General features: G+C 37.9%; 3 protein-coding genes across 4 annotated transcripts; 2 read left to right on the top strand and 1 right to left on the bottom strand.

Annotated features, from left to right (window-relative positions):
* Positions 1-402: 402 nt before the first annotated feature.
* LOC133710599 (xyloglucan O-acetyltransferase 1) lies at positions 403-2,702 on the bottom strand. Its single transcript, XM_062136706.1, has 2 exons — positions 2,096-2,702; positions 403-1,960 (listed from the first exon to the last, which is right to left on the bottom strand). The coding sequence occupies exons 1-2, from the start codon at positions 2,355-2,357 to the stop codon at positions 861-863; spliced, it is 1,362 nt and encodes a 453-aa protein (XP_061992690.1). The 5' UTR covers positions 2,358-2,702; the 3' UTR covers positions 403-860.
* Positions 2,703-15,550: 12,848 nt separating this feature from the next.
* LOC133710109 (uncharacterized) lies at positions 15,551-17,242 on the top strand. The gene is made up of 5 exons (XM_062136102.1): positions 15,551-15,761; positions 15,872-16,030; positions 16,130-16,210; positions 16,629-16,752; positions 16,874-17,242. Exons 1-5 carry the CDS (start codon positions 15,619-15,621, stop codon positions 16,919-16,921), a joined length of 555 nt encoding a protein of 184 aa, XP_061992086.1. The 5' UTR covers positions 15,551-15,618; the 3' UTR covers positions 16,922-17,242.
* Positions 17,243-20,371: 3,129 nt separating this feature from the next.
* On the top strand, positions 20,372-24,869 carry LOC133709127 (nucleobase-ascorbate transporter 6-like). 2 transcript variants are annotated; one of them, XM_062134761.1, is made up of 15 exons: positions 20,372-20,719; positions 20,930-21,066; positions 21,350-21,447; positions 21,542-21,718; positions 21,811-21,911; positions 22,205-22,280; positions 22,397-22,456; positions 22,593-22,777; positions 23,050-23,146; positions 23,271-23,357; positions 23,653-23,711; positions 23,817-23,908; positions 23,990-24,067; positions 24,159-24,319; positions 24,406-24,869. In XM_062134761.1, the coding sequence occupies exons 2-15, from the start codon at positions 20,955-20,957 to the stop codon at positions 24,622-24,624; spliced, it is 1,602 nt and encodes a 533-aa protein (XP_061990745.1). In that variant the 5' UTR covers positions 20,372-20,719; positions 20,930-20,954; the 3' UTR covers positions 24,625-24,869. The 2 variants fall into 2 exon arrangements, with proteins under 2 accessions (XP_061990745.1, XP_061990744.1); XM_062134760.1 differs by having other exon boundaries at positions 20,373-20,719; positions 20,923-21,066.
* The last annotated feature ends 1,059 nt before the right edge of the window (positions 24,870-25,928 follow it).

The following is a 25,928-nucleotide window of genomic DNA, read 5'->3' as shown; positions in this document are numbered from 1 at the left end:
TATATCGTTCTTGAGTTACAATCACAACTTTCTACGCATGAAGAGAAGACTTAAGTCTAATGACATAAGCTATTTGTTGTCATGTAATATGACTAAATTTAACAAAAATTGCCAAGGTTAAATATTTAAAAATAGAAACACCATCTGACCAAAATCACAGTTACCAGAAGAAATTAACCCTTTACTAGTTTGTACTAGATGAATTACACACTTGTCTTCTTTACTTTGGAGTTTGGAAACAGGTTCATTACATACTAAACTTCACTTGTACACCATTGTTTGGAGCAAGTTTCACAGCATGCATGAAAATCTCTGAATGGAAAACACTCCATTTTTTCAGTGTCCATCTCCTTTGAGCTCTACTCTCAAAAAGGAAAATACTCAAAGTGTGAAGAATATAAGTTGAAGAAAAAGATATAACGATACAAATTCACATTCACACAAATCCCTCAAGGGAAACAGTTGATTTTGAAGGCCGGAAATTTGTAAAAACGTGGCAAGCTATAGATTCTGAAACAAAACACAGAAACTGCCAATTATCTATAACGATTCTATACCACCTCTTGCAATTGAATTCATTTGTACACTTCCCATAGACCAACATCCATGGAAACTACCTTCCAAGCATAATGATTACAAAGGCACCCTTAATTTAAATCTCCCTCAAAATTTCTGCACCAAATTCTCAATCTTCTTTGTTTCCTTCAGTTACAGCAGAGCCCAAACAAAACCAGCCAATTCAATTTTGCCTACCTCATCTTTTGGCTTTGTCCGGATCAACCACCACCACCCAAATTTAGAGCAACATTAAAAAGAAGCCACCAATCTGGTCCTGTAATAACTCACATACCTCTCAATAATCAACCCCGATTCCATTTCTTCATGATCTCCAGCAATATCTCATTCCATGTGTCAATAGCCCCAGGCAAACACCAATGTACACAATCATTTTGCACCCTCTCTTTCACCCCATTAAAAAATGGAAATGGGTTCATATAAGGCCCAGGGTGCCCATCTGGCCTCATCAATGACAAATAGCTCACATCCAATTCTTCAACCTTAAACCCTGAAAACCCTTTACCATTCACCTTAGCAGCTTCCACTTCTTCCACCTCAACTTGCCTCATCTCAGCATCCATTCCTTCAAGATTTTTCTCTCCCTTGTTGTAAGGCTTGGTCTTGGGACAAGCCCCAGCCTTGTCCCACTCACCTTCAAAATGAGCTGGTGAAAATGTAGTCACAATTACATTGATCCCATTCTCACTAGTCCCTCTCCTTTCAGTTATGGTCTTTAGGGTAGTCCTTACGGCCTTTCTCAGAACATCATAGAAGCCAATCTCAGTGTGATTCAGACCAGGACAGAAATGACACCCAAGAGCTGAACCACCCTCAAAATACACAGCAGGATGCAAAAACCAATGCCCAACTGATAACACAACCATGTCCATCTTACCCATATCAGCTGCCCACCTCTCATCAACTTGATCCAAATACAATTCATTGTGATCAGGCCCTGATTTTGATTTCTCAACACCTTTAACAAGAAAGGGTGACCAATACACTGACACATTGACATTGTGAGAAGCAAAGTTCCACCTCCTAAACTTGTTGTCCTCACCCTCAGTGTAAACAAGTTTGGGAGGAGAGGCAGTGGCTAGCATGCAAAGAAGGGACTCCAATTGGTTCCTGGCCATGGAGTCACCGACAAAAGCTATGTGCTTGTTTCTAAGGAGATGGAGAAAAGTGTTGGGTTCAAACCTTGGTAAAGGGCACTGCTTGGGTTTCCATTTCCAGTAGAGATAACCCAAATCTGATCTCCCATGGGTGATGCAATTCTGGCCTTCCTTAATTGTCCCACAGGTTGTGCCATTGTACAAAGGACCCATTTTGTCAGGGACCCAGTTCCCATCTGTGTAGTCACATTGAGTTTCTTTAGCTTCTGGTTTCTTCTCTTCTTCTTCTGCACAAAACAACAACATGCAAAGGCAAAGGCAAAACCTTGTTAGCTGTATATATGCATAAGAAATCACTAAAATTGCCAAAACCAAAACAAACCCAATTGAGTAATTGACCAAAACAAAGCAAAATGCTTTACCATGTGAAGAGGAAGAAGAAGAAGAAGAAGATGGAGTGGTTATGGAAATGGGGGTGGTGGAGTGAGGGAGGTGATGAACTGTGGAGGGTTGAGGGAGGTGATAGTGAACTGTGGAGGATTGAGGGAGAGTGGGGGAGTAAAGGTAGAGGCGGATTACAGCAATGGGAAGTATGACATAGATGAAATAAGGTAAGATTTTCTTGATGAAGGAGTGAGTGTAAGATGGAGAGTGAGATTGGTGGTCTTTGAATGGACTAACCATTTTCTATTCAAAGCTTAGTTGTGTTTGTTTTCTGGTATGGCCAGCTGAGAATGATGGATGAAAGGCTGAGAGGAGAAACAGGTGTTCTGTTGAGTTGGGGTTAAAGCTTGAAGAAGAGCAGAGAAGAGAGAGAGAGATGGAGAGACAGGAGGGGAAGAGCAGGTGTGATTCAGTCAAAAGAACCCAAAAATCTCTCTGGTTGTCCAACAACTAAGTCCATGTTTCGATATACCATTGGCATTTGCCATTTGGTGCGGTGATTGTTGTTGTCTTCACGCCTCTTGCAACATGTGGTACTGCAACTAGCTACTACTGCTTCTCTTCCTCCATTTTTTTTTATACTATTTTTTCTTTTTTGAGTTGCCTTTTCAAGGTGGAGTATGATTATTTGCTGCTTTTCCTTTTGTCCTCTTTGACATGGGTGTAGGCGTGTAGCCACCTAACAATAAACCCTTTTTAGATCAAACAGAAAGATGAAGTTATTAGCTACATTTTGTATTAGCCTATTAGGTAGGATACAGTTGTCTTTGCACCGCCCTAACAGGTAGTCTCAGTTCCCTAATATTATGAATAATTTGGTTATACTTATATCTTGTACTAATTCCTGTAACGTTAATCTCGTAACAAATGATACATGACCAACACACAGAATTTCATTTGTAAAAAGAGTGTTATATACGGGAGAGGATCCTCTCCTGAGCAACATTTTCACCTGAGCTTCCTGAGCTTTTAAAGAGATGAAGACACGTGTCCATTTTAAGATCTAATGGCCTACAATAAATCTGGCTTTTCTTTTTCTATTTTATTTCCTTCTCTCTTCTTCTTTCACACTGGTTTCTCTCTCGATCTCAGTTTTTCTTCTTTATTCCGCACCAATGTAATCAACCACCTTAGCCTTCTTGCTCATGCGTTCCTGCTGATACACAATCCATTCACTATATCTTTATTTTATTTTTTTTTATTTGTGGTTAGCTCAGTCCAAAAGAGCAGATGATTTTAAGCTTCTCTTTCCTCGGTCAAATTTGAATGAATATATCCCTTCAAGATCTCTTATCCAAAAACCAAGATTCTGAAGCTAACAATCAAACATGGCAATACAAATTGAAAACTATGAACTGGGTCAGATCCAAAATTGAAGAACTAGCTAGGTTCAAAAGACAGAGTGAGAGAAGAGGGTAGTTGGTGAAGATTGAAGACAAAGAACACTTGGCTGATTAATTGATGAAATTTAAGGCGAGAGAAGAGAGAGGAGAGAGAGAGAGAGAAGAAGAAGAAGAATATGCAGTCTGAGATTGTCCATTAGCTATTTTAAACCATTAGATTTGATTGCGTCCACATGGCAAGCTCTAATTATATGTCAAAATATAAAACCAAAGAGCAAAATTATTTGGGTCGTTAGATTCATCTTTTAACACATGGCATTACATAAACAAAAGCTCAGCTAGCTCAGTCAAAAATAGAGCTCAGGAGAGGATCCTCTCCCGTTATATACACCGTTATACTTACAAATTTTTTCACAGTTTACCAAAATTCAAATGCTTCAAACCCATAAATGCAACAAAATAGCATGAGTCATATATTCCGCAGAACGCCGCTCTTGCCATATTATTAGGAATAACGAAAGCATCTCTAAATACTCAAAGTCAGCCAAGGTGATTAATTTGAATTAAACTTGACTTCAAAAATATGAAATTCATAAATCATAAATGAAGTAGTTAATGCTGGTAAATCTAGTACTCCTTCAGAGGCCATGCTCATGATGACAGAAATCATGAAGTGAAACACAAATTCTTTGGTTTGAATCTTTCTGGTAAAAAAGAAGGTCAAAAAGAAGCCTTTGGCTGGCACTAGTGAGCTACTTAGTTTTCGGGCATTACCTAAAAAAATCATGCCATAACGTAGTTCTGTGTTTCACCTCTGGATTACAAAGTATCCATTGCTTCGAATTCAAATTTCGAACCGCTGACATCCGCCACAGGGTAAACTACCGCCTCTCAGGCCCGCGCCTTATGACGAAAGGTGAGTCGGCGTGGCGTAAAGTGAAGATTGAGGGAAGTAGAGAAAAATTCCCTTCTGGGACAGGACTCGAGGAAGAAGCCCCGGCTAACTCCGTGCCAGCAGCCGCGGTAAGACGAAGTGTTGATGTCCCAAGCCCCAAGGTGGTGACTAGTTCTATACCAAGACAGCTTTCATTAAATTTGTTCATGCATCCCATGTATTATTAGTCATACCTGTATGTTATTCTTCTAGATACTATGTACCATACTTACACAATGAAGAGAGGTTTTGTCTTTTTCTTTTTTTTTTTCCTTCTTGACTTTACAATAAAGTTAAGGTAGCTATTTGTCATCTCTGCCTGTCCACCACACTTAATAGTGTGTGTTACACCATGACTACCACCCTTGCTACGGTCTCTCACTCTATCTCAATGGAGCTGCAATTATATGTGATATTGACACAAGTTCATTTCCCCCACACCCCAAAAAAAAAAAGGACACGAGTTCATAATTAATTCATATAAAAGCGTATTCGATCTACCGACGGTTGATGTTTACTAGCGGGTCAATCACCATTAAAACAGGTGATTTCGGTGATATAGCCTTTATTTCTATATATCTGTAACTTTCATAACCGGAGCTTAGTCCAGATATGAACAAGGAATGAGAAATTTACTTTAAAATATTTTTTATTGTACCTTTCGAGATAAAATAATTTACCTTATTTATATTTGAATTAAGCTCCAATTATAAAAATTACAAACAAGATAGAAACGAAACTAACGTCACCGGAGTCACCCATTTTGGTTGTGGCTGATCCGTTAGTAAACGTTCATTAATTTTCAAAATTTTGAAGGGCTTTAAGCAGTGTGTATTGTTTTTGTTATAAAATTTCATAGTTAGATTGTGAAGGTTATATACTATCGAGTATTATATATCCTAGTCATTAATTTGTTACGTCTTGGGGCGAAAAAAAAAAGTGAACTTAGATCTCTTAAATACACACATAACCCATTAAAAGGAAAATTGCTTTTGATAAAGGTCAAAAAAGTCACTCATTGCCATCATGTGAAGCAGAACAAAAGGCTAGAGATGGATGATGCATCACAAGAAAATAGAAATATACATATCTTTCAAGGCATTATGGGCATTACTTTTCATATGTTCCTTCAAGAACATCACGCACCATACGAACGAAGGACATAGAAGAAATAAAGGCATCAAAACCTTCTGTTTTCTTTCGTGTTTTGTTAATTAATTCTATATATTTGACTAATTTCAGGGACTTGGTGATAGTAGTGGAGGGCATGCATGCATGTAGTTGTTAATTAGATTAAAACATCATCTTAAGCACGTACTATTCTCTCACCTTCAAATTCTTCATCATATAAAATTTAATGATACTTGGATGGTGTAGAACTGAAGAGTGAAGACCCATGAATCCGTCATATGAAGTCGCTTTTGTTTTTGGCCTTTTGACAGGTGGGTGCTACGGAGCTTTCAACTGGTTACAACATAACATGCAAGTAATTACATAATATATTTCATCGCTATTCAGTTCCTTTTATTTCACAGTGAATTAAATCAATAATGCTGCAAAAATAGTACTAGAGCAATAATTCACTAGCCTTCACACATGCATGTATCATTATCACACTTATATTAGATTATTACCTTCATAAGACTACAATAAAACATGTTAGGGAAAAATTCACCAACGGTGTCTGGACACTTAGGGGACTTTCAGAATGATACCTGAACTTTCAAAGTTATCAATGTGATACCTGAACTCATTTTTTCGTATCAATGTCGTACCTACGGTCAATTTCCGTCACTGAACAGTTAACCAGAGGCATGTGTCCGGCACGTGATAAAAAAAGTGAGGGCAAAACAGACTTTTTCTATCAATTTCCCCTAAAATCGATCAAAAATTCAATTCCTTCCAGAATTTAGAGGACATGAGGTTCGAACCCCCAACCTCCCTCACAACAACTCAACTCCCCACCACTGGAGCACGAACTGACCTCAATATAATAGCTCCAAACTTTACATTTATACTCTTTTTAAGCGATACCGAATAATTATAAAAAACATACAAACCTTGGAAGACATGAGATTCGAACCCCCAACCTCTCTCACAACAACGTAAGAACTCCCCACCACTGGAGCACAAACTGTCATCGATGTAATACCTCCAAACTTCATATTTATACACGTTTTAAGAGATACCGAATAATATACAAAATTTACAACCCGTGGAAGAGATGAGGTTTGAACCCCCAACCTCTCTCACAACAAAACAACTCCTCACCACTGGAGCACGAACTGTTGCCGATATATTATCTCCAAAATTTATATTTATACTCTTTTTAGGCGATACCAAATAATTAAACAAAACAAACAAACCTTGGAACATTTGAGATTCGAACCGCCAACCTCTTGCACAACAGCTCAACTCCCCACATCTTGGGCACGAGCTGCCGATGTTAAAACCCCTACGATCTTTATATTTATGTTGTTCTTAGCTGATAGATTAAACACCAAAAAGAATCTTCTCTCTCTCTCTCCTGGTCTTCGACCTTTCTTCTTCTTTCTGCAGTTTCTGCAACTCTGCTTCATCTTTTGTTCTTTTTTCTTCCTCCCCAATCCCCATCAACGTTGTCGTCACGGCCGCAGCAGGGCGAACCGAGTTGGACCGGAGCGGCCGGCCGGGGGAGAAAGCCAACTCGACGTCGAAGGAGTGAGGTGGCGGGATGATCATGACGGGAGAGAGAGAGTTGCTGGAGGGGGAAATGTCGGAGACAGGAGGGGAGGAGGCGATGGGCTCCGGGGCGGCGAAGAACCCGACTTGGCAGACCTTCGGATTGCTGACGAAGAAGCTGAAAGAAAGTAGAGGGAAGAAGAAACTGAAAAAGAAAAACAAGAAAGAAAAAAAGAAAGGAAGAAAGCAAAAAAAATAAAGAATAAAAAAAAAAAAAAAATACTTTTGAGGGTAAATTAGTCTTTTACCCTTATTTTGTGCCTCACGAGCCGGACACGTGCCTCTGGTTAACTGTTCCGTGACGGAAATTGACCGTAGGTACGACGTTGATACGAAAAAATGAGTCCAGGTATCACATTGATAACTTTGAAAGTTCAGGTATCATTCTAAAAGTCCCCTAAGTGTCCAGACACCGTTGGTGAATTTTTCCCAAACATGTTATTGGGTTCCAGATCGAGTACTACGTACTCAGGGGCGTAGCCACTCACAGGGCTACTTGGGCTATAGCTCAAGGGAGAATTTCACCCAAAATGCGTAAAATATGGGTATAGCCTAAATAAAAAAAATAAAAAAAATACTAATGCTTCGAAGAGTTGTTGGGTTGCTGCTGTCGGTCAGTCGGTCCCAAGACCAGTCTGTCCCGACTCTCAAACACCAACCCCGTCTCCCCGTTCAGAACTTCAGATCGGTTCCGCCTTCCACTCTTCCAGAGTTCCAACTTCCATGCTCCAGCCACGGAGCCACCTCCAATCGCTGCGAGCCACGGAGCCGGGAACCACCTCCTACTCTCACTCTCCTTGTCTCCCCGTTCAGAACGTCAGATCAATTTTGATTCCACATTCCAGAGTTCCAGACTCCAACCACCGAGCCACCCCCCCCCCCCCCCCCCCATTTTCAGAGTTTCAGTCCGCCTGAGATTCATTGATAATTGGGAATGGGTTGAATCGATTGATGAGATTCATTGATATTATGCAAGTCAAAAAAAAAAAAAAATTGAGCTTCGTCCAAAAAATTGCCACAATAAATTTAACCAACCCCATTGTCGAATCCTAGCTACGCCCCTGTACGTACTACTCATCATTAACAATGGAGTCCTGAAAACCCAAAAACAATAATGGAGAATCTCAGAAAACAACAAATAACTGTTTCTCTGATTTTCGAAACTACAGTAACATGGGATTCAGATTTAAGATCCGATCTAGGCATTCAATAATGAAGGTTCTTAGTCTCATATGAAGATCGAGCTGGGTTTAGTCAAACAGCATCTGATTAAGTATGGCGTAAAATATGCAGAATAAAATTAATTACTCGTACACGCATGCACCGCACCGACACATGGTACGAAGAAATTAAAAACTAAGTAATATAGTTTAATAAATTTGCATGATCGATAAGTTCATGCATGATAAACATGATGATGAGGAGGAAGCTAGAAATGAAGAAGAGGATGGTGCCCAGATGGAAGTGGTGGCCAGCTCCCCGATAGTGTTCTAGAATGAGATGGGTCGTCGTGTCCCGACTGGTAGAGCCACGATCAGTGTTGCCGGTCACCGGGTCGGGTCCACGTTCGGAACAAAAGAAATGAGAATAGTGATCGGCACCGGTGCCACCGCCTAATATTACTGACACGTACGTTGGCCAGTGGTGGTCACACACTGACGGTAACAGGATCGAATGGGACGTGACAGAGATGGACAATGATGTTTTGTTTCTCAGTGATTAATTTTTTGATAAACAGGTGGAACGATGATCATACGATTGGAGACAGGAATGACCAGAGAACCAAAGACAACTGGCATATTGTAAGAACTAACACGTAAAAGAGACTGTGTGTAGGACTCTAGGGCCAAAAAAACAAAGGACTCTAGGGCTTGGATCCCAACTGTTGCTATGAGGTTTGAGCTAAGGATCTCCGATATTTCTGTTATATCTCCTAATATCTCTATATTTTTATAGGGACTGATATATTATGGGAAAGGGAAAATCTTATCTTCTTTTCACTGTTTTTGTGAAATTTCTTCGATATCATTAAATTTTCTCGATATATGATATATTCCCTAAATCTGTAAAATCTGAGATGGAAAAAACAAAAAATAGAAAAAAGAAAAAGAAAAAAAAAACTCAGTTATTTACATATAAACATACATTATGGAATATGAAGGTTATGTGGGGTGTAAAATTTTAACAACGGTTTCTAGTTAGAGCACATATTTCTTGATTGTCCTTTTGCTGCGTCACTATGGACTTGCTTGATGGGAAGATTTGAATTGGGTGGTCTTCCTGGCACATTATTGGAGCTGTTGTTTAAGGGCCATAGAGTTGGTCGCAACCCTCAACTAAAGGAGTTATGGATAGCTTGTTTTTGCTCAACCATGTGGTTCATTTGGCGAACAAGAAATATGTGCAAGTTTGAAGGTATTGTGCCCAATGCTATGCATGCTTGTAGAATGATCTCAGGTTATGTAAATACTTCCGGCCGCACAGCCACTGGCTGCATGTTCAACTCTATCCAGGATCTTTGTGTAGTTAAGCGATTTGGGGTTCCTTGTAAACCTCCTCGTGCACCCCGTATCATAGAGGTAAATTGATATCCTCCTTTAATTGGTTGGGTTAAAATTAAGGGCAAAATACATATTACTACTTTGTAGTTTTGCTCCAAAATCAATTCAATCATTGAACTTCTAATTTCATCAAGAACACCTCTGCACTTTCAATTTTGATCTAATAAGTCCAATCTGTTAGTCTTCCGATAATTGAGTCATTTAACTTGTTGACGTGGCTCATAAATGACCTATGTTTTATGATGTGGTGTTGAGGTGGCATGCATAGTCAGTTTAGGAGTGGATCCCACTATTATAAATTTATGAAATAAAAAAAATTTCAACAAATAATCCAACTATAACTGGAACTCAAAACAGAAGATTAACGAATTGGACCTATTAGATCAAAATTGAAAGTTCAGAGGTGTTTTTGATGAAATTATAAGTCCAGGGACTGAATTAATTTTGGATCTAACCACAAGGTAGTAACCAGTATTTAGCCCTAAAATTAATACGGATGGAGCATGGAAAATGAACTCACCGAGTGTGGGTTATGGTGGAGTTTTTCGAGACTGTAAGGGTGATGTTCTTGGTGCTTTCTCCTCCAGTTAACATACCCCAAGCTCAGTTGTAGCTGAAGTAATGGCGGTAATCAAAGCTATTGAGTTGGCTTGGGTTCGGGACTGGAAGCATGTTTGGCTAGAAGTTGATTAATCTCTTGTTCTCACATTCCTTCGCTCTCCTCATATGGTGCCTTGGCAACTTCGAGTAGAGTAGGGTAATTGTCTTCATTGGATTTCTCATATGCACTTTTGTTCTTCACACATCTATAGAGAGGGTAATCAAGTTGCTGATGCTTTAGCTAATTTTGGTGATTCTTTTTCTGATATGATTTGGTGGGATTCGATTCCTCAATTTGCAGTTTCTTTTTGTGCCCGAGACCGTTTAGGTCTTCCTAATTTTCGTTTTAGCTAGTTTGTAGTGCTTTAGTTGTTCTTGAAGAGGCATGTCTCTTCAATCTTTCGAGGGGTAAGGTTGTTATCTTCCCCTTCCACCGTCTTGATGTACTCGTTTTTCTTTTACTTTCAATAATTTTCCCTCGCACTGTCGAGGTTTGCTAAAAAAAAAAAAAAAAAGAGGCAAATTAACCTGTTTGGAAAAAATTACCTAGAAGTGAAACCTCTGAAGGCAGATATGGGTGATTCAGGGTAAAGAGAAATCCCATCAAAGCGAATTTGGTGAGAAAAAATCTTCTTAAGGCGAATCTAGTTGAGAATTAATTCCATAAATGCAAATCTATATGAGGAGAGATCTCCTCAAGGCGAATATGGGTGAGGAGAAATCTCCTCGAAGTGAATCTGGGTGAGAATTATTCTCTTCGACGGAAATCCGAGTGAGGGGTATAATCCAGGTGAGGAGAATTAATTCTCTCAAGACGAATATGGGTGAAGAGAGAATTCATGAGGGAGCAATTTCAACAAAAGAAAATAAACTTGATAGAGCCATGTTTCAAAAAGCAACTCATTTAATTTAAAAACTTGGTGGAACCACCTAAAATCTCTTTTCTCTTTTTGGATTGTATATGAAGTTGACATTCATATCTGTATGTATGTAAATTCAATAAATTGACTCTTTTAAAAGACATATATTTTCCAGAATATCCTCGACATATCCCCGATATCTCATTTTTTCAAAGTTCCGATAGATATGTAAAAACTTATATTTTAATCTTTGATTGGAGCCAATTTGTTACATAGTATGGTGATAATTGAAGAAGCAACCTGTGAGGCACTTTTTACATTTCACTATATTTTTTTGTATTAATGGTGTGATTATAATACTAGAAAATTCTAATAAAACAAAATATATTTATAAGATTTGACATGTCACGCATGTTTCTTATAGCACATTCAAAGTGTCAAACTATGTTAAGGCATTTATTTCTTAAAATTATCGTGTGCCGCAATCTCATCATTTATAGGACATATCCAAATCCAATGGAGTTAACCGTGGCTATAGTTAGCAAGGCTAACGATAGGCCTCATCAAAAAGCCCGCGGTTCAAGTGGGCCGATGGAGGCCCGCCGGCCCTGAGGGCTAAAAGCCCGGCCCGGCCCGTTAAAAAGCCCGCCTCGGGTGGGTAGTGGGCCGGCCCGCAAAAAGCCCGCAAAAGCCCGGCCCGCCAAAGGCCCGGCCCGTAAAAGCCCGTAAAATATTTTATATATATATATATGTGTGTGTGTGTGTTATATATATATATATATATATATATATATATATATATATATATATATATATATATATATGTAGATATGTGTGTGTGTGTTTATAAATATATATACACACACATATAGATATATATTTGTGTGTGTTTTTATATATATATATATGTGTGTGTGTGTGTGTGTGTGTTATATATAGATATATCTATATATGTGTGTGTGTTATATATATATATATATATATATATATATATATATATATATATATATATATATATAGATACAGCCCTTCTTGGGTGCGGACGTCCGCACTTTTTGCTTCGGTGCGGATTTCCAGTTTTTCCCCACTTTCCGATCATATTTTCACATCTTAGCCGTTCAGTTTTTAGGTCCTAATGTATAGATCACCTCTGCAAAATTTCAGCCAATTTGGTGATCGTTAAGGCATCCAAAACTGCAATTTATCATTATAAATACGAACGGTTCCGGTTCGACAGATTCAGTCCGTTCGTGTAAATTGCAGTTTTTGATGCCTTAACGATCACCAAATTGGCTGAAATTTTGCAGAGGTGATCTATACATTAGGACCTAAAAACTGAACGGTTAAGATGTGAAAATATGATCGGAAAGTGGGAAAAAATGGCAAATCCGTACCTTTTTGCTTAGGTGCGGATACCCGCACCTGAGCAAAGTTCTATATAGATATATCTATATTTGTGTGTGTGTTTATATAGATATATATATATATATATCATGTATGTGTGTGTGTTTATATATATATAGAGATATATATATATGTGTGTGTGTGTGTGTGGAAGTTCTTATACTTCTATATAAAATATGTGCCTTATACTTCTATATAAAATATGTGCATATATATATATATATATATATATATATATATATATATATATATATATATATATTCTAAATATCGGTTGACCAATTCGATCGGATTCGAAAATAAGGTGAAATTGGCTAAATTTTTTACCACACTCATAATTTATTGTAATAAACTCATCCAACGGTCGGTTTTTCCATTGTCTTTGAATTGATAGGGGTTGCTCTTAGGAGTGTATGATATATAAATATAGGTTTATAAGAGTAACTACGTTTGACCTAGTTGATCGAATTCGAAACGATAACCAAATTTGCTAGATTTTTTACAACCACCATAAAATATTACAATCTCTCAATCGAGCGGTTGTTTTCTCCAAATTCATCTTCCACTTAAAGGTTGTTTTAGAATGGACCTCAACAATTTAAATGCAATGTATAAGTCATACAACTTTAGGAGACAAATTAGTATAGGCCAACGTATTTGTAATTAAAAATTGAAATTTTTATCTTATGTCCACACACATCCATCAATGAATTATTTACAAGCGTGATGTAAAAAAATAAACAAGTTTTGCGTTCATCACGCCATCGGTCAACCAATAAAACATGCAAGTGACTACAGTTGACCAATCCGATCGAGTTCGAAACTATGGTGAAATTGACTAAATTTTTAACCACACTCATAATTTATTGTAATAATCACATCCAATGGTCGGTTTTCCCATTTTCTTTGAATTGATAGGGGTTGCTCTTTGGAGCGTGTGATGTATAAATATAGGTTTAGAAGAGTAACTAGGTTTGACCTAGTTGATCGAATTCGAAACGAAAACCAAATTGGCTGTATTTTTTACAACCACCATAAAAATATTACAATCTCTCAATCGAGCGGTTGGTTTCTCCAAATTCATCTTCCACTTCATGGTTGTTTTAGAATGGACCTCAACAATTTAAATGCAATGTATAAGTCATACAACTTTAGGAAGAAAATTGGTATAGGCCAATGTGTTTGTAATTAAAATTAATTTTTTTTATCTTATGTCCATGCACATCCATCGATGGAATATATACAAACGTGATGTGAAAAAATAAGCACGTTTCGCGGTTGTCACGCCATCGGTCAACCAAGAAAACATATAAGTGACTACGGTTGACCAATCCGATCGAATTCGAAAATATGGTGAAATTGGCTAAATTTTTTATCACACTCATAATTTATTGTAATAAACTCATCAAACGGTCGGTTTTTTCATTTTATTTGAATTGATAGGGGTTGCTCTTTGGAGTGTATGATATATAAATATAGGTTTATAAGAGTAACTACGTTTGACCTAGTTGATCGAATTCGAAACGATAACCAAATTGGCTAGATTTTTTACAACCACCATAAAATATTACAATCTCTCAATCGAGCGGTTGGTTTCTCCAAATTCATCTTCCACTTCACGTTTGTTTTAGAATGGACCTCAACAATTTAAATGTAATGTATAAGTCATACAACTTTAGGAGACAAATTAGTATAGGCCAACGTATTTGTAATTAAAAATTGAAATTTTTATCTTATGTCCACACACATCCATCGATGAAATATTTACAAACATGATGTAAAAAAATAAGCAAGTTTTGCGTTCATCACGCCATCGGTCAACCAAGAAAACATGCAAGTGACTACAATTGACCAATCCGATTGGGTTTGAAACTATGGTGAAATTGACTAAATTTTTAACCATACTCTTATTTTATTGTAATAATCACATCCAACGGTCAGTTTTCTCATTTTCTTTGAATTGCTATATGTTGCTCTTTGGAGTGTATGATGTATAAATATAGATTTATAAAAAATTAGTGCCTTTAAAAATTTATTTATCAATAAATTAGTATCTATATATAAATAAAGATTTTTTTTGGTACAATATAGAATTATAGATATGTTATCTTTGATTGTATTTGATCATTATCCAATGAATTTCCAAAGTTTGATTAAAAAAAAAAATATTTGTGTCTTTAAATATTTATTTATACATAAAGCCCGCAAGGCCCGGCCCAAAAAAGCCCGCAAAGCCCGCTTTATATGGACGGGCTTGGATCCGTCAATTTTTAATAAAGCCCGGCCTGACCCAAGCCCGCTATGAATGGGCCGGGCCCGGCCCGTTGACGACCCCTAGCTAACGATGCCAATGCCTATCCTAATACAAGCGAGGATAATGACGTCCAAGCGAGATTAAGCACAATCAGAATATGTCGTGCTTTTTCATTCCCGTGGAAATCAAGATAGGAACTTTTTCTAAGATAATAAAAAATTCTCCAAAACCATGATTTTTCACCCAAAATTGTGGACTAACAAAATAATGTTTTTCATCAGTAAATCAATATTTTTAAAGAATTATAGAACTAATGAAACTCAATTTCTTTTAATGACTTTTCCCAAACTGAAAAATTGAGTTAATCCTTAAATAAAATCTTGTCACAATTTGTACGGTCCGTCACTTGAAGCAGCTCATACAAATCATGTTTTATCGATTGTGAGATTGTGACACATGAGAATTTCAATATAAAAAAAAGGTGTTTTCAAAATTTGACATGTTTTAACATGCCACAAGTGTCTTCGATAACACTTTCCAAAGTGTCGAGCCATATCAGAACCCTTGTTTCATTTTTCTTAATCCTAATTGCCTTCGATGCTCTTCCTTTTAATCAGTTTGTTGTGGTCATTTTCTTATCAAAAACAAGAACAATCCAATCAACAAAAGAGAGTAGTGAGGACTTACATTTTGGGGTATGGGCTTCAAAAGTAGCCCAATAGGAACATGTCTAGGGTCACTTAGCCCATAATCAACAAAAAAAGACTAGGGCTGTGTGTGTTAGTAAAGACCAGAAGCTCCAATTAGGGAAGAAGAAGAAGAAGATGGCCATGGATGGCAGCAATGCAGCAGCAGCAGCGGAGGAATTGGCCGTGGGTTGCTTCGTCTCCATCAAGACCACCTTGGGCGACGACTTCCAGGGCCAGGTCATCACCTTCGACCGCCCCTCCAACATCCTCATCCTTCATATCCTTCCCTAATTTTTTTGCTTTTCAATTTTGATTTCATTCTCTGCTAACCCTAGAAATGTAAAAATGCGATCTTGGGTCGATTTTCTCCTTAACTTTTGGGATTACAAGAGGGTTTGAAAGGAGGGCCTAAGCGGAACATCAGGCTACTCAAGGCCAACTATATCAAGGAGTTGAGCTATTTGGGTCAAGCTGAAGACCCACTTGACATTAAGAACTGTTACCTTGATCTTAATAGTCTCAGAGCCAGAGAGGAATCAGCTATCAGGTAATTTGTTTGCTACCCTTTTGTTGAGTACCTGTTAATCTAAGTGTGTTAAGTCATGAAGTACCCAAATTGTGAATTGTTTGGTGTGGTTAATTGTAGACAAGCAGAGGCAGAGTGTGAGAGGATCGGGGTCGGTGTCACCAGCCAGGCTCAGAACATTTTCGATGCCTTGTCTAAGACGTGGGTGCTTTGCTCTTTCTTCTTAAGTTAGTTTGGAGCTAAACATATGATGTAATGCTCATCGCTGGTGTTAAATAAGCTGCATTTTTGGATTCATGGTCATTCAATTTAGTAATGCTCTGATACTTGTTTTTGTGCAAAATGCAAGCAATTGTTTGTGGAGGGCAGATTTGGTTGAACCTAGTAATGAGGTGTTGCTCTAATGTTTTGTTTCTAAAGTAGCTTAAGGGTTAAAGTTTATGGGGTTTTAGGCTGTTTGTAGAACTATTGAGTCACTGATGGATGCAAAATCAAAACTTTCTAACTTTCAAGACATAAATCATAATAAAGTTAGCTCTAGATTGTGACTTGTGAAATTTGTAATTCGTAAGTTTGTAGAAGTTATGTTGTCTGGACTGATTGTCATGGTGGTGATCAGGCTTCCAGTACGCTGGGACAAGACTGTCATAGTTGTGATGAATGAGGTTCGTGTGAGCAGTCCATATCTCCCCGAGTCTGTCAGTGGAGGAACTCCTGCTGCCAATGATCGGGTGAAGAAAGTGGTAAGATACTTGAAGGATGATAGTATTCGTTTTGAGCTGATTTAGTACCAGGAAACTTCGAAACACAAGCACACAAAGGCAATGTTATGTTCTGCTAAACACATTTGATTCTTTTTTTCAGCTTGAGTTGGAGAGGAGGAGGTTGCAAACTCGTGGTGGTGGTCAGTGAGGGTAATGGTTTCACATCTGCATCTGATTGCCTGATAGGAAAAGACTTTTCCCTCAAGGGATAAGTCATTGTGGGTATGTTTGTATACTCGGCCTTCTCTGAGGGGAGCATTATTTTTTTTTTTAAGACATTGGAAGGCCTGAATCAATCTAACAGAAGCATATCACTTGATCTGTAGCTATTCTGCTATTCTTGCTAGTGCAGTTCATTTCATATTTGTTGTGTTCTATTAAGTGTTTAGAGATTGAATTTGACACCATTATGGTCATACCCGTTGAATATTTGGAATAGTGCTATTTTGCTGTGCATTTACCCGTTGAATATTTGGAATAGTGCTATTTTGTTGTGCATTTAGTGCTGCCACATTTAGAGTTATCTTGTGTAAAAAGTAGGATAAACTGTAGGGTGCCGAATACACACACCAGAATATCCTTTAAACTATGGACTTTCCTGATACCAGAATCTGTTTAGCTATGGGCTTTCCAGTTTCCACATACCAACCTCAGGATTAGGGTCAGAGCAAGGTATCAGTTTTGCACTCAAATTTTGATGGGAAAAAAGTAAAGGTAGGTTGAAGTTGCTCAATAGAGAAAGGTATGTCAATTTTTCTTTGGTTTAGAGGTAGATGAGTCGATTAGTTTTAATTGGATTTATCCATTATCCCCTGGCTGTGGTTATCTCTGGTGTTGGAAACCCTTGTTCTTATAGAGTGGCAAGATGTTGGTGTTATGCTGCCTCAATATTTTTCTGATGAGCACTTATTTCTTTGACCTCATCATCCACAAATTGATGAGTCTTGCTCTACGGAAAAGTGGAACTAGCCATCCTCTTGACTAGTGTTCTGTAGAGTTGATGCAAGTTCAGTTGGGTCAGTCAAGTACAAATCAGGTTGCTATTTTTAAGAAGGATATTCTGTATATCTTGATCCCTGAAGAAAATCAAAGAACATTGAAATGCTGGATCTTTTCAATGCATTCTGGCTTTGACCGGAAAAGACTAGACCATGACATGAACTTACTGTTAGTGCATTGATATTTAGTCTGATTTTGTTGTTCTTTTGGTGTAGTGAACTGTTCAAGTTTTAAAACCGAACATTAGTACCGGCAGACTCTATGAGTCATGACGTTTAAAAACTGAAGTGCGGATTAATTTTGAGGCTTAAAATTGTGACCGTTGCCAATAAATATTGTTTGAATCAAAAGGAAATAAAAAAAACAGTAAGCCAGACAATGAAAAAGAGGAAAGGAAATGAAAACATGTCTGGATAGCTATTCAAATTTACGAGTCTGTGTAATGTGTATGGATGATCTTGAATTAAAATGGCGCCTTTAGCCCAAAGAAGGACCCATGGCAAGTGTTTAGTCCCAGTTCCTCGACACACAAGGCCAAAAGAAAAGAGTTGCAGTCAAACAAGAGTGGAATCTACTCCTTTTAAGATCATATCCCATCTTATACTACTTTTTTTTTTTTTTTTTTTTTTTTTTGAGAATGCCATCTTATACTACTTTGAATCATGGAACTATAACGAAATATACCATCATTCAAGTTCCATAGTTTTGATGATGAACATCTAATGGAATTACTACATGTCAAATCAACCTGCCTTTGTTGGAAGTTACCATAATCCTAGGTTTCACTTAAATCATTCGTGATGTGATCCAGCACTTATAATAATAATCAACCAACCTTTTTTGGATTTAATCGTGATGATATACTAATCACATTCCTCAGTTGCAAAATGAGTTAGTAAACTATAGTTTCTTGCCTCTTCATATGGTCTCCTTTTATTTTATAAAGTTGATTACTAAATCAATTTTCATAATGTTTTTGGGTTTAAAGGGAAAAAGAAGGTAAGGTAGGGTGGCTTTTGTGGGGGCAGGGAATAAAAGCTTTTGATGTTTACTTCATGGCAAATACTTAGGTGGGGGTTTCCCCACCACGTGGCCTTACGGGCACCCAATCAGAAAAGAGGAAATTTTCTATCTCTTCCGAAACTGCCCCTGCTCTCTAAAGTGAAATACCCAAAACACCCCCCCTGCTGGGCAATGATTGGCCCTCCCCACCACGTGTCCCTACGGGTGCCCCACGCAAGATCTTCTCTTAGTTCATTACTTGAAAGGAAGGTTAGAATAATGGAACGTTCTAGTTCATTAATGAAGTGACACCAACCAGACTCCCCAAGTTTCCAGCTCGATGAAGACAATTCCATTCTTTTCTCCAATGGAAAATAACTCAAAGTTTCACATCAACAAATAATTTCAATTTGGAATTTGAGTTACTAAGTGGAGCATTTTCTTTGGCATCTTGTTCTTAAAACTTGGTCATTTTTTCTAGCAGCCCTTCACCCCTCTGACCCATCCCATTTGGGTCCCAAAGTTCATATATAAGTCAAGGGTTATTATCACAAATGGTACCTGAACTATACCTCAATCTTATCGATGGTACCTGAACTTCAATTTTGATCACAACCAGTACCTGAACTTTTCGATTTCATTTTAAATGGTACCTAGAGCCACCTCCGGTCACTATTCCGACTAAAAACCGCATGGGGGGCAATCATAGTGATGATTTTTGATGATTTCAAGGGTTGCAATCATATAGAGTGATGATTTTTTGGTAATAGATTTGCCTTGAACTTTTTTTTTTTTTTTTTTTTTTTTTTTAGATTTGGCTTTTTTGGCTGAAATAGTGACTGAAGGTGGCCTTAGGTACCATTTAAAATGAAATCGAAAAGTTCGGGTACTGGTTGTGATTAAAATTGAAGTTCAGGTATCATCGATAAAATATAAGATAAGTTCAGGTACCATTAGTGATAATAACCCATAAGTCAAATAATAATAGGTTTAAACTGCAAAAGTGCATGACCGAAAGAGAAGTTTAACCGATGAAAAATTCGAAACCATCACATGCTTGATGCTTTCAAACATATTGAGAAGTAAGGCGTGGTAAAAGTGATTTGACTGCGTTTTGTGTTGTGTTTACGGTATTGTCTAATATAATGAGCTAATCTAATATCTTCAAAGGGCATTACAGCACACGCTGAGAAATATGGCGTTAAAGATTTGCTTAGGACCGGTCTAACTGTACTACACAGACAGGTCAGTACCAAGTGTCATGCAAAACCTTGAAGGCAAAAAGACCTATACGTTTTGACAATAGTCGAAAAGAAAAGGGACCTCTCATCCCTGCAACAAGGTATGAAATTTGCCGACTTGGGTCTTTTCTTCTTACCATTTCAACACTGTAGTTTGCTCTCTGTGCAAAAAAGTTTAGATCTTTCACTGTTTTACTTCCTGAAACAGTTTAAAGTTCAAAGCTTTTTCTTTTGTTCACAATAAATAAGACTCTACTTGGTAGTAAAATTGGTAAAGGTGATAGCTTTAGAGAAAACTTCTTGCTTACGCGATTGAAGAAGACCCACATTGCTAAGTTAAAAATATGCATTAGAAAATGATAAAGACATAGATATGGAGGAGGAGGAGGAGGAGATTCGTCTTTGGGAGTCAGAGTAGGGTTCTGCTGGTTTCTTTTTTTTTATCGCTTTTAAGAAGGGAAGGCTCAAAATTCTTTCCTCCTTTTGCTTTTTCTTCACATCTTCACACTCACTTTATGTTTCTTGGGCTCCAAGTGGGTTTTGGGTTGTAAATCTATTACCTTGTTGGCATTCACATTTTTCATTACAATGCACACAGACCCCTGAGTTTTTTCATTCTTCCTGTGTTTAGCTTGAGCCAACTTTCAGTGGTTTTTCCAAGTTTTGGGCTTTCCTTTGGAACTTGCTACTTTGCTTCATCAAAAGTAAGGATTTGTTTTGTTTTCCCTAGCCTTATAATGTTATAACTCCCTTTCTGTGTTGCTGTTTTAGTAGGATTTGCCATTTAGTTGGGGATTTAAGTCCTGGTTTTAGTGGCATCTTTTAGTTTCTTTTGGGTGTTTTGATCAGGAAACTGGGTTATTATGCTGAGTTACTAATCAGTAAGTGAACTGTGGATGTGTCATAGAGAGCAGGAACAGGAGAAAATAAGATAGGAACATGGCAGGAGGTGGACATGCACCACCGCCGAAACAGGAGGAGCTACAGCCTCATCCAGTAAAAGATCAGCTACCAAACATTTCCTACTGCATTACCAGTCCTCCTCCTTGGCGTGAGTACATAATTCTCTTTGTTCTTTGTTGACATTTTATCTGTTATAAAGAGAGTGAAATTTGCAGTCTTTTGGTTTGGACTTCGACCTTTGTTACTTGTTCTGTTGATACTCATAATGCGGATACTGATGTTAGTCTCCATTAGTCCCTCGCTGTTTTCTATGAACCCTAGTTAGTTTGGGATCCAGTTGGATATTTGTATTTAATTATGTTTTGTGTAACCAGCTTTTGTTCCTCAATGTGATTGGTTGTATGTAACTGTGAAATTATTTGTCTATGCAGCTGAGGCTATCCTACTTGGTTTCCAACATTACTTGGTGATGCTTGGCACAGCAGTTCTCATTCCCACCTATCTTGTTCCTCAGATGGGAGGAGGAAATGTAAGGCTTCAAAAGAATAGTAGCAATTGATCATTCTCTAGGCTATGCTGGTTATATGACTCCTTTCTGATTATGTTGAGTACTATCTTCTTAGGAGGAGAAAGCAAAAATGATCCAGACTATACTGTTTGTTGCTGGAATCAACACATTGCAGCAGACATTTTTTGGGACTCGTTTACCTGCAGTAATTGGAGCATCTTATACCTATGTCCCAACAACCATTTCTATTATCTTGGCTGGTCGATATAGTGATGTTGTGAATCCCCAGGAGGTTGTTTCAATGGAATCTCACTCATGTTTCTTCAATGACTATTACCTTTTACTTCAGCAATCATATCTGACATGTTCTACTATGGTATGCAGAAATTCGAGAAAATAATGCGTGGAACCCAGGGTGCACTCATTGTTGCCTCTATTCTGCAGATTGTTGTTGGTTTCAGTGGCCTTTGGCGCAATGTGGCGAGGTTGGTTAAGAATCTGCCATATGGTTGAAGTTCTCAGATTTCTTTTCGGTTGTTTTGTGGTCTTTTAGCTTGTCTATGCTTTTCTTCCCTCTGTCTTATAATAAATGCATTAGTGAGAACTTGCTTGAAGTTGTGCTTGTTCATTGTCCCAGTAACATTCAACATATATGGATTGGGATTTAAATAGCTTCAAGCTGAAATTTCATTTTGACTTGGAACTTCATTCATTTTTATTGTTTATTACTCTTATTTCTGTGTTGTTGATTAATTTTATTTATCTTATACTTGTGCAGGTTCCAAAGTCCACTTTCTACTGTTCCTTTGGTTGCTTTGTCAGGCTTTGGGCTATATGAGCTTGGTTTTCCTGTGGTATGTGTCTACATGTCCCTTTATGGATGATGTATAGAAGTTTCTGTTCTTTTCCTCACCCTTCTCTTGTTCTGTTTTTGTGGATGATGATACTAACTTTGGATTTGGGTTTCTAGTTTGCAAAATGTGTGGAGATTGGGCTACCACAACTCATCCTTCTACTGATATTTTCACAGGTAATCTCCAGTCATTTGATATTTTGTTCCGTCTTCATTGGTAGGGCACTCATAACAGGATGAAATAATATTAATAATTGATGACCCCTACTTAAACATTTCCATGGAAGATTATTAATCTAATGAATTTCTCCAGTACATACCTCATCTGATGCGCACTGAGACGCATGTCTTTGATCGCTTTGCTGTTTTATTTTCGGTGACAATTGTGTGGATTTATGCTCATCTGCTCACTGTGGGCGGGGCTTATAAGAACACACCAGAAGCAACTCAGTTAACCTGTCGAACTGATCGTGCTGGCATCATACATGCTGCTCCATGGTAATTCTTTTATGCCACTACCTTCTAACATGCACTAACAACACCATTTGAAGTCCCTTTGTTTTTTTTCCAGTTTAGTAAAGGAATGTATTCAAGTGGTGTTAATAGTGCATGTTAGTCTCAGTTGTTTTAAATTCAACAAAGTATGACAAGACACATAAGTGAGTCAGTTTGGTCTATAGTGCATCTCATTGTTTCAGACAGCACAAGAGTTTCATATCCCTTCCAATAGGAAGCCCAACTTTGATGATGATTCTTTAATTTGTTTACAGGATAAGAGTTCCATATCCTTTCCAATGGGGAGCTCCCACTTTTGATGCTGGAGAAGCTTTTGCAATGATGACTGCTTCATTTGTTGCTCTTGTAGAGGTTTGCATACTTCTACTCCTATTCTTGCAAACTATATTATCAAATATTTATCAGTCTATGACATTTTCAACTAATCATAGTATCATCAATTTGATTTTGTGACATGATTTTTATGATTAAACAGTCCACTGGTGTCTTTATTGCTGTGTCGAGGTATGCAAGTGCAACTCCACTCCCACCTGCTATTTTAAGTCGCGGTATTGGTTGGCAGGTAACTACAATTATATGTTTTGTACTACTTTTCCCTATGGACCAATAATCTACAATCCTGCACAGACAAAAAGGAAGGAAAATAAGAATAACTAGACTTCTGAGCTAAGAGTTTATGCTCAATCCAATAGTTGAGATGGTGCAAATACATGTCATGTGATGTGTTTGGCCTCTGGTGTTTCTGTCATTTGTTTATGCAACAGTAGTATAATTTCCCCAGTTGGTTCCATGAAGTTGTAAATAGATCTTGCTTTCTATTTTATTTTCTTATAATGTTCTTAGTTTTCTGATTGTAGGGAGTGGGCATTCTTTTCTCTGGTATATTCGGCACTGGGAATGGATCATCAGTATCTGTGTAAGATTCTTTTGCAGCTCCACAAATATAGTAATAACATTTCAAGTTACCATAGCTGTCTATTTCCCCCAATTGGCATGAATACCTTTCTTGGATTTGTTCCAGTGAAAATGCTGGTTTGTTAGCTTTGACTCGAGTTGGTAGCCGAAGGGTTGTCCAAATTTCAGCCAGCTTCATGATCTTCTTTTCCATACTTGGTAGGTTATTCATAGTTTCATACTGTGAATTCCCTCATTCTTTCTCCTTATGCAAGTGTTAAACAAAACATGGGTTTTCAGGAAAATTTGGAGCTGTCTTTGCCTCGATACCAGCACCCATTGTTGCAGCAATGTATTGCTTCTTCTTCGCTTATGTTGGTATGTCTTGTCAACTGATGAATTAGTATGTGCTAATAAACTCAGTGGAAAGTCAATTGATACATTTCACCATAATTGTGCATGAGTGCAGGCTCAGCAGGTCTTAGCTTGCTTCAGTTTTGCAATCTAAACAGTTTCAGGACTAAATTTATCATAGGCTTCTCAATTTTCATGGGCCTTTCAATACCACAATATTTCAATGAATATACCCTTGTTAAAGGCTATGGTCCGGTGCACACAGGAGCAAGATGGGTACAATACCTTTCCTACACTCTATTCTAACTTTCTGAAAACCACATGCAAGAGATTAGTGCTTCATTTTGCTTGTGTTTTTGCAGTTCAATGACATGATCAATGTTCCTTTTGCATCGGAGCCATTTGTTGCTGGTTTATTGGCATTTGTTCTGGACACCACACTGCATCGAAAGGACAGTGCGACGAGGAAAGACAGGGGCTTGCATTGGTGGGACAGATTCCGATCATACAAGACAGATACAAGAAGTGAGGAGTTCTATTCCTTGCCTTTCAACCTCAACAAGTTTTTCCCTTCAGTGTGATTTTCACACTTGGAGTGCTTGAAGGTGACCGAGTCAAATGCTCCAGCAGTTTCACACTGCGTATCGCACTTCTTTTGTTAACTCATGGAAGGCACAATGATGATATTACCAATCAATCAAACCTTTTTGTTGAGTCCTCTGAATTACGCTATACTTGGTAGTAAACTAGCCAGTACTGTACCAACTTGCAATTTTCACTTGCATTTTCATGAGAATGTATTGCGTATGATGAAGACTGGTTTATATATCGATATCAGACTTCCTTAATGTCATGGTGATTAAAATGAATATAAAAACAACATTACTAGAAGTTACAAATTCGAAAAAAGTTCAGTCCACTCTATATGATATGTCTCAAACTGTTGATATATGATCGTAAAAGCAAGAAAAATCCCAGAACCTGTGCCGATGCTCCCATGGAATCCGCAAGAAGAGTCCAAGCACCAATGCAAATTCCTCCAAACGCAGCCGTAGTAGGTACGCAACAATTAAGTTTCTTGTTCAAGTTTGAAACTCTGTGTCCAGGCATTGCAATGTTTTTTTTTTTTTTTTTGGTTAACAAAAGTTTAGGTAAGAGGGAGGCTTCCCTACACTACCACGGCCAAGGTAAATCTACGACCTCAATCCAACAGGACTTACAAAACTGGCCAGTGTCCCAGCCCAGCCCATTAGTATGGAATTATGCAGGACATTTTCTAGATTGCCCACCAAATGAGAGATTGTTGGTAGCGGGGATCGAACTTGTGTGGGTTTACACCTCAAGTCCGCCCTTGCCAACTGAACCAACTCTCATTGGCAAATTCTCTTTATTGTTTTATATGCTTGTGTTTTTACTTTCACGTCCTGATCACCATTTGTAGTATTGAAACTAAAAGCCTTCCAGAAAATATTGTCACAAATGTTGGCAGCTGTGAAAAGAGAGATCCTGGATTCTAAACCATAACTCTTCTGAAGAAGCTCATCTAGGCACATGGTATGTAGCTGAGACAAGTTGGATTATAATGAGAAGGGCTTTACCAACTCCGAGTAGAGAGACACTGCCATACACTCCTCCTAGGACGTAAGCCGTGGCTTGACCCTTATGGCCTAACAAGTTGCATGAAAAATTAAACCTATACTTAACAGGAAACTTATCGAATACCAATTAACTTGCCCAATATGGGCTTGCATCTGGAAGAGCTTAAAATTTGAAGGGATTGAGTAAAATGCATATAATTCTGAAGCCCAAATCTTCTTGTGAAGGGAATGAAGTCCTACAAGAAGACAAGTTACAATGTGGAGTTGTGGACACTGCAACATGGCTT

This window comes from Rosa rugosa, chromosome 5 (genome assembly GCF_958449725.1).
Source record: "Rosa rugosa chromosome 5, drRosRugo1.1, whole genome shotgun sequence".
Classification (NCBI taxonomy): Eukaryota; Viridiplantae; Streptophyta; class Magnoliopsida; order Rosales; family Rosaceae; genus Rosa; species Rosa rugosa.
This window is presented reverse-complemented; position numbering and strand designations above follow the sequence as displayed.